Source organism: Saccostrea cucullata, unplaced genomic scaffold (genome assembly GCF_032062105.1).
Source record: "Saccostrea cucullata isolate Sc308-1 unplaced genomic scaffold, CSIRO_AGI_Scuc_v1 ctg43, whole genome shotgun sequence".
Taxonomy (NCBI): Eukaryota; Metazoa; Mollusca; class Bivalvia; order Ostreida; family Ostreidae; genus Saccostrea; species Saccostrea cuccullata.
The window spans coordinates 880,191-895,405 of record NW_026934231.1 but is presented as its reverse complement, the minus strand read 5'-3'; the positions used below and the strand labels follow the sequence as shown (position 1 = coordinate 895,405).

General features: G+C 32.6%; 1 protein-coding gene across 2 annotated transcripts; it reads right to left on the bottom strand.

Moving 5' to 3' along the window:
- Positions 1–6,060: 6,060 nt before the first annotated feature.
- Positions 6,061–12,574, bottom strand: LOC134240324 (uncharacterized). Of its 2 annotated transcripts, none has more exons than XM_062722428.1 (8): positions 12,446–12,574; positions 11,902–12,060; positions 11,435–11,785; positions 10,939–11,277; positions 10,425–10,775; positions 9,536–9,877; positions 9,065–9,424; positions 6,061–6,528 (listed from the first exon to the last, which is right to left on the bottom strand). In XM_062722428.1, the coding sequence occupies exons 1-8, from the start codon at positions 12,480–12,482 to the stop codon at positions 6,203–6,205; spliced, it is 2,265 nt and encodes a 754-aa protein (XP_062578412.1). In that variant the 5' UTR covers positions 12,483–12,574; the 3' UTR covers positions 6,061–6,202. The 2 variants fall into 2 exon arrangements, with proteins under 2 accessions (XP_062578412.1, XP_062578414.1); XM_062722430.1 differs by having other exon boundaries at positions 9,536–9,751.
- Between the last annotated feature and the right edge of the window lie 2,641 nt (positions 12,575–15,215).

Here is a 15,215-nt window from a genome sequence, read left to right as displayed (position 1 = left end):
GAAATCACTACATGTACAACGACCATAAAATCACATGTACTGAACTGCCGATGTTTTTCCGTTATTACCCGATCATGTCAAGGAGTACACGACAAGTGTGACAGGTCGGCAGGGGAAGCTCACTTCTCCATGGCACCTGATCCCATCTCTGACGTTTCAGAGGTCCGTTTTTCTGCTCCTTATTTGCACTGTTTGAATTGAATTGTGAGCTTCAAAACTATTCGTTATCTCCATATTTTTAAAAGGCAAAAAAAAATCTTATTATTTATTGAAAAGAAAAAAAAAGTGTGGGAAATTGTTTTGCATGCATTAATTTTTCAAAAATATCTTTAATGGCTAAAACAATTCCATTCTTCAAAAAAACAATTATTTATCAAATTAATTTTAGAAATTGAAATTTGTTAGGTTTAAAAATAGCAACTTCTTAATCTAGCTGCTTTCAAAAATCTTGTATGCAATATCGAAACCAGTTGTTTAATGATTTCAAAATGGCAATGATCAAATTCATTATTTATAAGGTTCTCAGCGCTTAAATTTAATTATTTGCAAGTTGTGCCTTCTCTAAGGAGATCGAGAACAATATTTCTTCAAGAGAATATCAATACATGTACGAAATATATTTTTAGAAAAACTTTTACTTGTTTTTCTTTGGAATCTTAAAATGGGATATCTTTCCACAGGTATATGGATATGAGAGAGAGAGAGAGAGAGAGAAGAGAGAGAGAGATTTTTTCATTCAATTACTATTTAATAATATACTAAAAATATGGGTGGACGACGAAACCGTCTTAAAATCTCTAAAGCGCACGACGAAGTTTTCACATCGCTTGCTCATTATTGCATAACCCAAAAATACAATTGGAAAATATTTTATCATATAAAATCTCAGATTTTACCTTATTGAAATTCACCGAGTCGGCAAAATTGTTAACCTAGATGTGTTCTGTGCTTGAGAACCAAATTAGGCCATTTTGAGATGCTTATTATTCTGCGAATCGTAAACTATACCATTAATTCGTCTTCCCTGTCAACGACTTTCAAACGACTTTCATTTAATATAATGATATCTTAGGATATAGTTGTAAAAAATATCAGGTGTCCCCATTGGATTATTTTCAATTGGTATGGATAAAATTATACGAAAATAAATCAGATTTATAATCTGAAATACCCTAAGTATCTCTATCCTACTATCCTCCCTAACAAAAACGTATCCATAAGTATGAAAGTAATGTCGATGTCCTAATACACCTTAATTCAAATTATGATTTTTGTGAACTAACGAGAACACTTTTAATACCCCTTATCCTTTCTGTATTCTTTAGTCATGGATCCCATTATGATTCTCATCTCGGAAAATGTTGGATATACTCCTTTTTAACTTAATATCGCAGCGATAACAAAAATGTGATAGTCTTCAATTATCCGAGTAAGGAAAATAAGATCTAAGGGCAAAAAAGCTACAAAAAAAATTTGATCAAATTTTACTAGAAACAAAAATTATTCAAATGTCCCAACTGCTCGCGCAATATTATATATTGTACAAAGACATACTAGCCACCAGTCTGTCTCCTCTCCTATTGGTTCTTTATAAATCCTGAACAGGAAGGATGAGTTAGGGCGGATAGTTTCCTCAGGCTTGCCTTCTTGATAGACATCCTGTAATGAGTAAGAATCCTCAGTTGCTGCCTCATTATCGTGGTAGTACTCCGAACCCGGTCCTAAATGGAAATGGTTCTCCGAGAACTGATTTTCAAACGGTTGGATATAACGGTAGTCCTCTCCCATATTCTCTCAATGATTAAATATCCATTTCTTGCATTTTAAAAAGTCACTTGGCTAGGCGATGTTGCTTGCCTTTTAGAATCTTTTCCTGCTTATGAAAAAACTGGTATATATTTAAAAAAGCACGTGTCTGTGTATTTTAAAAACGGAAGTAAAAATAGGTCCAAAAAACTGGTTAATTACACATAAAAATTTTGGTTGTCAAAATATACGAAATAGAGCATTCCAAAAAGAAATTTAAATTCCATATACACCAAAGAATGGAAATAACAAAACACATACAAAAATATTTAAAACCCCAAACTGAATGGCGTAATTCTGAAAGCTGGACGTTTTAACACTGTAACTCTATCTGTTTGTTTACACTTGATGCCTGACTTCTCATACGGGTAGATGTGTATATATCGGTCAAACAAGCAAAATAGGAATATACTAATCTACGCAAAATAATTCATAAAAAATGCGATTTAAAGGTTTCTTATCTTTATTTAAGAAAAATGTTACATCACGATATAAAAATACCCATTTTAAAAGGGGATATAGGTCAAATTAATACATTGTTGTATATTATATAAATACTGCATGCAGTTGAGTGTAACATTGAAAATTTTCACCCAAAGAAAACCATTGTCATTCGAGGTGCAGCCGAGGTTGACAATGGTTTTCGAGGGGTGAAAATTTTCAATGCTACACTCAACTACATGAAATATTTATTATATTGTACTGAATGTTTTATACAAATACATATACATGTAACAGTGAACCTTGTGCGCATAAATTCTGCGCAGTCGCTATTTTTTGGAATATCACCCGTCGTCAAGCACTGTTGACTGTTGCTACGCTGGAGGGCGTGGCTTCATTATTCAGAGGGTAATAGTGTTTTTTAACAAATGTTTCTCGACCAATCAGATTCAACTAATTGACATGAAAGTATAATATAAGGAATTATCTGTTGTATTAAATATTTCTGTAAAAAAGGGTCCAAGTTCGACTTTTGCAAGGTCTGGCAATGTTTGAATTTTTAATTTGAAATCAATTGCAAATCAAGTATCAAACCACAGGATCTTGCCTTTGATCAGAAGGAAGTCAAAATATCGTTACGGTAGCACAAAGCAAACACAGGTATGATTTAACTAATATCAAGTTTATTTTGTAGTTTTAAAATCACATAATTAAATGGTATTTTTAAGATTTTACATATTTGGAGACCAGGTCGTTCAACAAAAAATATGCTAGATTTCCAGTGGGAACTTACGGTTTGTGCTCAGTTATTATTTTTAAAAAATTGCATACTTTAGTATAGTAGAATTTATTTAAAACTCTTACCTGAAAGGTTTTAACTTTCCATACGACAGCACAATATATTGAAGACGTTGAATCAATTAGCAATATACATTTTTTTTTATTTCATACATCCCAAAAACATAAAATCACATCACAGAGTACGGCACAAATGTTTCATAATTTGTTGTTTCATTAGAGGAAGGAATTGATGACAAATCGACAATTAACGTTAATGATAAAAGTAATGCCTTCATTTTTATACGAACAATTTCTAAACCGAGACAGGCAGCTGAACACCAAATTGATCAAACAAGGATAATTGAATATGGAGATAAGAGTGATCAAGATAGCTCAAAAGTTCGTTGAAATAATACAACTTTGTAGCAGGGCAATCACAGGCCTTAAAAATACATTAGGGGTGAAATCAAGCGCCATGGAAGAAAAAGCACCCCCCATGTCGACCAGTTACACGCACCATGTACTCCTTGTCATGATCGATGTGGACAATATCAGTGAGTAAAAAGAGCCAAACTGTATGATTGAAAAAAAAAATCAACTTGATTGTATATGCTATCAAGGCCATCGAATTGACTATAGATTTTGCTAAATATTTATAAATGACTCTAACGAAGCTTTAGATAGTGTTTTTCTCCCAACAATACATTGGACTTCCCATGGGTACCAATTGTGCCCCGTTATAAGCAGACCTACTTTTGTATTCATATGGAGCAGAATTTGTACAAAATCGTATGCGTGAAAAGAATTTAAGAAAACACTTGACGTGGCCTTCAACTCGACATTTAGATATATCGACGACGTCCATTTATTGTCAATTAACAATTGTAATTTCCATTCTTATGTCGATACGATATATACTGGTGAGCTTGAGATAAAAGATACCACAGAGTCTGACACATCTGTTTCATATTTGGATATTTTACTTGAAAAAGACCTTAATGGTAATCTAACGACCAAGCTCTATAATATACGTGATGATTTTAATTTATCTATCGTCAACTTCCCTTACTTATGCAGCAATATACCTTCATCACCTGCATATGGAGTTTATGTATCTCAGTTGATTCGATACGCAAGAGAATACTCTATGTAAGAACACTTTCTGAAACGGGGTAAATTATTGACAAACAAGTTGATGAAACAAGAATATCAGCAGTCTCGTTTAAAGTCATCATTTCGTAAGATCTATGGTCGATATTATGACCTTGTCAGCAAATACAATTTATCATTGAGTCAAATGCTGACTGACGTTTTTTATACTAATTGTTAATCCATTACTTATACACTGAATTGACGACGGATTTTTTTGTTATTTCCCGATCATGATAAGGAGCACACGGCGAGTGTGACCGGTCGGCAGGGGATACTCACTCCTTCATGGCACGTATGTTTTGGAGATCCCTGTTTGCTCTGCTCCTATTTTATATTGTTTTATGGACTTTTGATCTTGAATACTGCTCGTTATCTCCACATGTTTTATCAAAAGATATTGTTCGTGCGAAGAACATGCTTTTTTTATATCAAATCAAGTGAATTAGATCATTTATATAAAAATTAAAACAGCTGGCAGATTATAACAGCTGATGCAAGTGACTTAGGAATATATATAAAGAAGACAGAGGAAAGGCTGGAGTCATTCCGTTTGTCATTACACATTTTTGTTGTTGGATGGTCATTTTCGTTTGTAGATTTTACTTTCTGGTGGCTTTTATTTAGGGTTCAATATATCGAGTTGACAGGAATGGAAATCACTCATATCTTTCTTCATATTGACTTTATTCTTCTCTCAGTTCGTTTTTTGAAAAAAAAAATGGTGTTTTGAATTTATATACACAGACTCTGAACTTTGAAGTCTCTACTCATTGAATACATATGCCATAATTATAAGTATTTAATTGTTAAGTGAACTTTTCACAAGTGAGTACAAGTTTAAAAGTTTCAAAGTACTTTCAAAAGCTCGATAATTATTTGTTAATCACTTAAAAGGGTTCAGATTTATTTAATTTGAATGGACATGATTCCTAAAAGTAGTAATGTACTGAACAAATAGTTTTATATATACCAAGAGTAAAAGTTATAATTAAAAGATGTATTTGCCATACAAATTTGGATCGTTCAGATGAAATATAACGGTTTGGAGAGCAGAAATTTGAGAACTTTAATCCAATAAAATTTGAAAATGACATGATACATGTATATGTTTAATTACTAGTATCTGTGCATACAGATGAAAAGGATGAAGATATCGAATAGGGATCAATCTCAAATTCTTTAAATTATTAGTATATATAAACAAACTTTGTGACTGTTGATATTTCAGAAAACCCAGAGCTAGTGAAACATGCCCTTCAAACTATGACACAGGGATAAAATGTACGAGGTTATTGTGTAGTACGTTACAACAGTTCCCCTCCGGGAACCATATGTTAAGTCATTGGAGACAATTACCTGTTCCACAATATGGAGGTGGAAGGCCACACTTGCAAAATATTATATATTGGTATTTTCACCGAGACTGAATGAAAGTGAGAGAATTGGTCTACCAGAATATCCTGACAAAAACATGTTATTTTCTAAATATATTTTGCAGGAACACTAAATTTTAATAGATTTATTTTTTCCTACGTAATTATCAATACGACTGGAATTGCAAATGACCATGGTCTATTTTTGTAAGCAGGAAGGGTTCCTTGACATTTCCAAGAAATTGCTAAAATTCTCGGCACAAGATAATTTGTTGCTGAATATTTTATAGGGGAACATTCCTCCGCCAATGATTTTATATTCCTTCTTGATAGGGTTGATTGAACTTGACCACGTTTTCTCTTATTGATTTTTAATTTTTGGAGTATATAGGAACCTGCATATTAATGGTTATGTAACTTTTTTTCCATTTCTAGTAGATACGTTGTATTTACCTTTTAATCCAATATATAAGAAATAATTTTATTGATATTTGTAATAGATTGGTAATAGTTTCAATCATGGTGCCAGTCAGTAATGTTACAAATTATATATACAGCCGTCTCCTTATTTCAACAAAAAAAAAAACAGACTAATTATCCGTTGTATTTATACAGGTGAGTCTCACAAAGATGATACAGATATCATCCTTCTAAACAATAGTTATAGTTTTATTGACAGAAAAATAATCACCAAATAGGACATCCTTTGCTAAGCAGGCTACCAGAGCTCCATCAAATCGGTCAAATGTTGTAGTTACTGTCACCTGTACATCATAACGACAATCATCAGTCCTAGCAGTCTCTATTGATGTCTTTGTAATATTTTTTGGAACCATCGTATAAGTTTCATTAAAAAGTCTCACAAGTGTCAATGCTGTGGTATTAGGGTTTAAAGTTGCAGTACAGTTGATGGTCTCGTTAATACCACCTTTAGAATAATTGTCCTTGATTTCGATGGTTATATTCGAAGGAGGAGCTGAAATGTAACAAGAGAAGGCTTTAAGACCTAAAATAATTCACTTCTGTAGTAAATAAAGAAGAAAAATATCCTACTACAATAGAATTTCATTTTGAATTTGATTTGAATGCATCTTTTGAAAATTTTATTAGGCAAAGGCTTGTTCAACATAGAATAGCAAAATAGTTGACCTTTTTGATCTTGAATTAATTTTTTCCAATAATTTTCTTCCAATACAAATAAGTGATTTATCTTTACAAAACCTTGAATTTAAACGTGCATATTATTCGCCATTTGGAACTTGGGAATTTTTAATATGCCTTTTATTGTCATAATTGACAATTCATACACCTTAAGTTGATCAGTTAAACAAGCTATTATCAGCTCAACTTTTAAATCCAACACTCTAAAAAAAGTTTTACTTGTTTTTAAAATAAGATATTAGATTAAGAAAAACTAGTAATTATTAGTAATCCATTTAGTCAGAATAGCAAGTAAATGACTATCATAGTTAGTAATTGTAAACATGATTAGTAATAAGGATGAATTCATTTACTTATAAAATGATTTACTAAGTATCAATAGAATTACTTAAATTATAGGAATTGTATTACTTTAAGTTAGTAATGAACTACTCATTTTTGTTAAATTATTATTACTTAATTTAGAGATAATATGCTTTCTATTTACTAAATTTTATGAATTATTACTAAGTAAATGTAATTCTGAAATTAATCAAAATCTAGAATATTATTACTCAAAAGAATACTAAGTAAATGAAATACTTATCATATTTACTAAAATCGACATTATTTACTAGAAACACTGCAAGGTACCGACCCTCTGACATGTGAGTACTACTCACAGATTTCTTTATTTGAGTTCCCTAATTGGGCCCTCTGAATAGTTTAATAGAAGAAATCTACTTATGATGGAAACAATTATATTTTCTATTTCTTTTGCCAATATCTTTGTAATTATTTTATTATATATAACAATAAAACATTTGATTCCAAATTCGAAAGCCTTATAAATTGAATAAGTTGTATCTTTTTAAGGACCATTTTAAAAATGGTTAAACATTTCAAGTACTTAATTTCGCATTTTTATTAGTGTGACTTTTTTTTCACATGAAGGTATATTTAGAAGAAAGATAACTCCTCCTCACAGACAATTAATGATTAGACTACCATATTTAAGTAAATACTGTTCTGAATTCTCCTTGATTTAGTAAATAAATTTTTGTTTTAAGTAAATTAATTAATACAATTCAAACAAGATGTGTTTGTGAAACACCTATGCCCCTGTATGGCAACATAGCAAAGGTTAAACTTTTCTTATATGCAAATTTAAATTATTGGGATTTCTTGATATCTCCAAGGTCAAAAGGTCAAGGTTATTGGTATCTAATGAAAGGTCTTGCCAAAAAAATACATATGTGATATATGGAAACACTTGCCTCAACCGTTCAGAAGTTATGGTCAAGATTACCAATTTTGAAATGTAAGTCAAACGCCAAGGTCAAGGACAAAGGGACAGATTTGGTGGTACCCAAAGAAAGGTCTTGTCACAAGGATGAACTATGTAAAGTATGAATGCACTAACCTTAATCCTTTTAAAGTTACAGTCAAGGTTTGCTTTTTAAAAGTGGGTCAAACTCCCAGGTCAAGGTCAAAGGTTCAAAGTTCTTGGTATTCTATCAATGGTCTTCTCAAAATGATTACATATATGTAAGTATGAAAGCACTATTTCTTACCGTTCAAACGTTATGGCCAAGGTTAAAGTTTTTTCACAAGGATGGAAATCTCCAAGGTCAAGGTCAAAATTTCATAGTTGTTGGTATTCAATGAAAGTTCTTTCAACAAAAAATATATATGTGACGTATACATGTCCTGGTATTTACCGTTCAAAAGATTTGGATAAAGAATAAATTTGGATTTTTTGTGTATAATTGAGTCAAACTTCAAGGTCAAGGTCAAATTTGGTGATACTCAAAGAAAGGTTTTGTCACAAGAAATACACGTGTGAAATATGAAAGTCATAGCTCCGCTAAATCAAAAGTTATGGGCAAGGTTAAAGTTTCTGCGGATAAACAGACAAACAGAGAGACAGCTAGACAGACAGACGGACACGACAAAAACTATATACGCCCGAAACTTCGTTTACGGGGGCATTAAAATATTAATTATATAGTAAATAGTGGTAAACTGTAAGTAAAGACCAAGTAATGTTATTACTTATATACACAATTTTAAGTAAATATAAATTACTAAGTAAAACTTTTTAGTGTGTAAGTAAAACAATTCTTTAAAATACAAAAATCAAGTAAAACATTTGAATCTAGTAATTGATATATATTTCAGTAATTGATTTTAAATTTTAAGTAAATGGTTAGTAATTATCTATTACTTATCTTTGTTATTTCAAGTAAAAAATGACTACTAAGTAAAACTTTTTTAAGAGTGAATGAAACTTTTGGAAGAAATTAAAAGCAAACTTACGAAATATTTAAGTAAATTTTACCATCTTTGTGTGATGGCTGAGTTTGCTTTACCTGCTATAATTAATTGACTTTCATCGTCTTCAGGAGAAAGTAGACTTTCGTTAAAACTTTTTACTTTACAAAGATAAACTCCTGCCATGTTGCATACGTCCTCTCCAGCTCTCAGATCAAAGGTGAAATTCACTACTCTGTACTCATCAAACTGACTACTAGTATATACTGCGGAAACTCGATCATTTTGGATTGGAAGGCTGACATTATTGTCAGCATTAATTGACAGGATTGGATGCGACGAGTCGTTGAAAAACTGGAATTCAGAAAAGTAAGACTCGAGCAGAGGAATTCTGCATTGAAAGGTTGCTGTGGAGTTGAATTTTCCATAGAGAACTTTTGGATCCAATGTTGCATGGGCTGTAAGAACACAAAATGTAAGTCAAAGATGTCTCAGAAAGAGCTCTGTTGTTCACAAATATCTAAGAAACTTTTGTATTTTAAATAAAAGCAAATTCATTATGCATGTACCTTTTGTAACATTTATAGATGCGCATGGTGTGGACGACACATTTTTACTGTAAAGATTATCCCAGCCATGGCACCTGACAGACGATCCATTTTCATTGTCCATTAAGGGTATGTAATATCGATATATTATTTTGTTTGTGCAGTTGACTTCCTTATCGGTATCTGGTGTCAGAATATCTCTGGCTACTTCTCTGATTGGCGTGTATTTTCCGCCTTCTAGACATTTCTCCAAAGTCACTTTCGTTTCTGTGACATTGCCTACTTCAGCCGTACAGTTCACGGTGGAATTGGACCCAGAGACGTAGAAAGTTTCTAGAGTGATGTCAACTAAAGACAAGGGGGCTAGCAAAATATAACAAAAAAGTCATAGGCATAGATATAAATCATAAAATTGGCTGTGATTGGGTTTTAATAAATTGTATAAATTATAACATTTACCGCCTTTAGTATATATCAGTACAATACCATAATATTTTTAATTCAAGACCATTGAATGTGAAACAATCAAAAGGAATTCAAAGGTAAGGTGTCTCAAGTTTTTTTTAATTACACTTCTAAATGATTTCATTTAAAATTTTAATGACCATCAATTTTTTGGGAAACAATCTCTTTATACTAATTAAATGTCCTGTCTACCTGATCCATCCATATAGCTCACGGCAGGTACGTGTGACCGATCAACAAGGGATGCTTACTCCTCCTAGTCACCTGATCTCACCTCTTGAATTTCCAGGGACCCGTGCTTTAAGCCTTTTTCACAGGTTTGTAATGTTTAAAGATACTTTTTTGAGATTGACCACTGTTAAAATTCGTTATTTCCACCTCTTTACTTTCAGCCCTGTCAATTTTTTGAGAGACACTATCTCTATACTATAATAATAGGACTTACCTACAACAGCGATAGATGTATTGGAGAAGGTTATTGATTCTGAATGTTCAGACGTTTGAAATTCACACCCGTAAATGGCAGTCAATGAACACTGATCAGACCCATTCGTGAGGTTAAAAGAAAACGTCACATTAATGTTAGAACTACCATCTGTATAAACAGCACTAATTCTTCTATCAAAGTAAATCATCGAACCATTCCGAAAAATTTTGACGAGCTCTTCAGATTGGTTGGTATAGCGTATTAAGGAAATGCTGTCCCACTCAGAGTTCACAAGATATATGTAACAGACCACATCGAAAGATGACCGAGGTCTTACCACATTAGAAGTGGGTTCAAACATGGAATATGCTAAAAATTAAAGGGGTTAATATTACTCTTGGTAAAAAAAAAAATTGGACATGAACACTTGAATAGAAAGACGAAAATTACAAAGAAACCCCTTAGTTTCCGATCTCAAATTCCGAAAAAGACATACTAGTATTTAAAAAGCATTTTTCTCATATAAACTTACCAGAAACACGATTTGAAACAATATTAATTGCAGATTCGTTCGATTCGAGAATTCTTCCAGTTGAATCCACCAAAGAACATTTAGCTTTTGATTGGTTCATATCATGTGTGGCGTTTATTTCAAAAACAAAAGTTGTCATATTAGTGCATTTTGGCAAAGAATTTTCCATTACTTGATGAACCTGTACTGAAGAAAAATTCAGAGTAGTATTGTCCATATCAATGAAAGTAAGCACAATGTTTGAAGAAGGATCTGATAATCGTACGCTGCAGTTGATGTAATCCGTAGAACCATTATAGTACTCATTATTTGTTGCTATCTGAAGACCAAAGGAGATACCTGTAAAATACAAAATATAAAATCCAAGGAAGCTATTTACTAACATTCTTGTTGATTAAGGTAAGTGTTTTATTAACATATATTTCTTATTTTCCTTAAATTTTCACATGGATTATTTCAAGAAACAAAGCACAAAATTTATTTTAAATTACGATACCTTGAACAGACATGGTCAGGCTTGCATAAGAGGCAGTGAAATTATCTACCATATCAACTCGACATTCATAAATTCCCGCCAAATCACAGTCATCCTCCCCAACGTCAAAGAAAAAGGTTACTTTATCTGCCTCAATACCAGATGCTTTGCTCAATGTAGCATTAAGTCTGTGGTCTGATATCCATTTATCTCCGTTTTCTGACACCTTTATTAGTGTGGTGGTCTCAGTTCCATTGTAGAAAGTCAGATAAACACTACTCCAGTTGTACCAAAGTTTATGAATGGTACATTGAACCAACTCTTGGGAGGACAAATTTGCGTGAATGGTTGACTTATCAAACACAGACGTAACTGAAAGTATTCACGTAAAAAACATAGAATTACATTTCTAGTGTACCGCCAATTGTTTTTGTACACTTGTACTATATCTAGTACAACACACGTGTTCAATTTGTCACGAGACTTACTTATTTGACAATCGTTTCCTCGCCAGCCATCAATGCACCCACTTTGACAACTTCCGGTGAGTTTATTACAGACTTCACTTAGGTTCGCGCAGTGACATCTAAATTCACAGTTATTTCCAAATCGTGGAAGAGTCTGATTACACTCCTTCGGTACTGTATCTACAAACAAAAGACCCATGAATCACAACATTCATCCAAGTCACACAGACCCTGCTTGAGAAGACATTGTTCTTGTTTATTCTCATATTTGTTTTGTTTCTGCTATTGGTTTTGTTTTGTATGTATCAAGAAAGGATGGATTGATGAATGTGTTGGTTGAAAGGACAAATCAATGTGGCTCTGTTGTTTTCCAGTTAATATTAATGAATTTCCTCCATTAATTCTTATGTAAGACTTTGTCACCCTTTTTGGCCTCATTCTGTCCTGAAAGGATTCAACTTTAACAAGCCTGATATGTAATGCATCTAGATACTTGTATATTATTGTGTTTAAAGCTGAGCTTTTAGTTTAGGTTCTTACTAGCGAACAGAGAACATTCTTTTACCGTCTGTAAATGGTGATAGTAGACCAACATAGACCATCACACTCCCGCCAGCGACAGCAACCAGTAAAACGCCAAGTATGATGAATCCAAGAGTATGGCATTCTTTACTTTTCAGAAGGCTTTGGTCATGGTTAGGTTTCGGGGGAGGTGAATTACTTGATGTTCCGTCGGGATATTTCGCTCTAAGCTGATGTCCCTGCATAAAAAAAATAAGGTATTTAAATTTCATCAAATAAATATTTCAAAGGAGATGGGTATACTAGAATTTGGCGGCGTTTAATCTGCAGGAATCACGTAAACGGCTCATTTGAATATTAAGATGTCCAGTCAAGCATTTGTTCGGCAGCAATAGCTGAACAGACTTTCTGAATATTAAAGCACACAAATAAACGTTTAAAACACTATACTTGAGTTTGACCTTGCATTTTAACTTCTTTATGCAAAAATTTAACAAACTTCAAGTTGGCATGGCTTTTGAACGCGCTGTAGGCGTTTCATACTTCACAAGTTAAAGAAGTATTGATCTAAAAAAATTCCAAGCTTTTAAGTCTTTTTGGTATTCAGACCATCAAAATGTAGATTTTTTCACAGTTATGCTTTTCATTAAACTTTAACACTACTTAGGGTATGTTGGTTGAAGAGTAGTTTGTTCTCTGAAACTTAAAATTCCAAGAATTATTTTTATGAAATGCTCAAAACTTGACATTTTTTTCTCACTATTCTTTCATCTTACAGCTAATTAACTATTTGCTACAGTTCTGTTGCATACACTGACGGTAAACTCAACGCATTAATAAATAAGGTCAGAACATGTTTCGAAATTGCGCCATGAATGAGATCTTTAAGTAAAATTCCAAGATAAACTATTTCCGAAAGACAGACTAGTACTCAAGATCCTACCAGCCATCGTCTTGCCTCCAATGCTATTGTTCCGTCTAGAACCCTGGCCAGGAAAGACGAGTTGCGCCGGATATCAGTCCTGTCTCGTCCATCTAAGTCCCGGAAGTGATAACTTTCATTATTGTAAGCTGGCCTTTCAGTTCCACGCGGGTACACTGGCGAGTTATTCCTTCCAGCAAAAGTATTATCCAAGGAGTGACTCCCAAGGATTTCTCTTAGGGCATATTTATCACCCATTTTATGTCAACATTTGAATATTAAAGCATTTAAAAACATCGCATTCAGTTCAAAATTCGTTCAAAGAATACAGAAAACTAATCAATGAAATTCAATTTCCAAACATTGCATTCGGTATTCCAAAATTCATTCAAAGAATCCAGATTATTAATCAATAAAAAGACAGGTATCCAAATACATTAAAGAGGAAGTAATTAATCCAATTTGTAATCTTGTAATCCGAGACAAATACGTTTCATTAATAGTCTACAACTACAGAAACAACTCCGCAGTGGGCATTTTAAATGCTTTATTGTTCACGGTTCTAGGGGTATATTACGTGAACATACTTTTAAAGACATGTGTGATAATTATACACCACAATACAATCTATCGTGAATTCCCTATAGACTATAGATATGACTATTATACATATATAGAACTGTACATGTTTAAAATGAATTAGGGCAAGACTTTGTAATATTTATTGTAAAATTCTTAGCAAATTTTATTTTAGGAATTCACTACGTTTTCGTTCCAAATGGTCCAAGTTTATAATTGATATACAAGAATGACGTACATGTAATGATGGAAAACTTGGAGGCGCTGATTCGGTATTAACTGCCAAAAAGTGATATCACCTATTCGAATAGGTGATATCACTCATTTGAATAAGTGACATCACCAAAACAAAAACTGAATAGGTGATATCACTTTTTGGCAGTAAATACCAAATTGGCGCTTCATGGAAGACTGGTTCCTAGTAGTAAGCCAAATCTTATTATTGAGATTACATGTTTTGTTATAGGTTATGTCTGTTTAAAACATATCAGGTTTGTTAATGTGCCATTTCTACGGATGATAAAGCGGTATGAAAACAAATTGTGAGCATTACTTCGCTAAATATAAAAAAAAACCTTAAGCCTTGTTACTCAAAAATTTCGCAAAATAAGCGTTAACGTAAAATCAAACCTAGTATGTTAATTACTGAACTTTGTGGTCTACAACAACAATAAACCCGACTACTTCCGCATTCTTCGCGTCTCAAATTTCAACAAAACAGTCCGAATCGTCACTCCTTTAAAGATTATATTTAGCACCTACGGAATAAACAATTCAATGGGAAAATACTACATTTCGGTAACGTATTGTCATTAAAGATAAAATGCATCGTGCATTGAAATCTCACACCAAGTGATAGCAATCATTTATGAATTATTTCATGATCTTAATTATGACACAGTGAATATTCCAGTATTTATTTTGCTTCTTTCTTTTATGCAACAAATGGTTTCCCAATCAAAAAAAAAAGTTATTATTCACTGATTAAGGTCAGTTCTTCTGAAATAACTTTTTTTTTAAAATTCCAGTTCAAAAACAGAAGAGATATAAATGTATAATTAACTTTTTTGAATTATTTGGATTTTTCATTTAAATTTGGAGATGGGTGAACATGACGAGAGATAAGCCCGTAGCGCGACAAGCATGAAGGTGAGAAATTAAATCTCAATTTTATCAAAATTTTCCTTAATAGTTCATCTAAAATTAAAGTATACTTTATGTAAAATCTCTACAACTTGCACAAATCTCATGAAAATTGAAGTTATTTGCCTATGAAATATTATACACACACGAAAGAGGACAAAACGAGTCA

What these genes read in the sequence shown, in the direction of transcription:
- LOC134240324 (XM_062722428.1), bottom strand. Translation starts at nt 12,482, where the DNA reads ATGGTCTATGTTGGTCTACTATCACCATTTACAGACG. An exon ending in ACTATCACCATTTACAGACG is followed by an intron (nt 12,061 to 12,445) that starts GTAAAAGAATGT and finishes TTTTGTTTGTAG; the next exon opens with ATACAGTACCGAAGGAGTGT. An exon ending in AGGAAACGATTGTCAAATAA is followed by an intron (nt 11,786 to 11,901) that starts GTAAGTCTCGTG and finishes GAATACTTTCAG; the next exon opens with TTACGTCTGTGTTTGATAAG.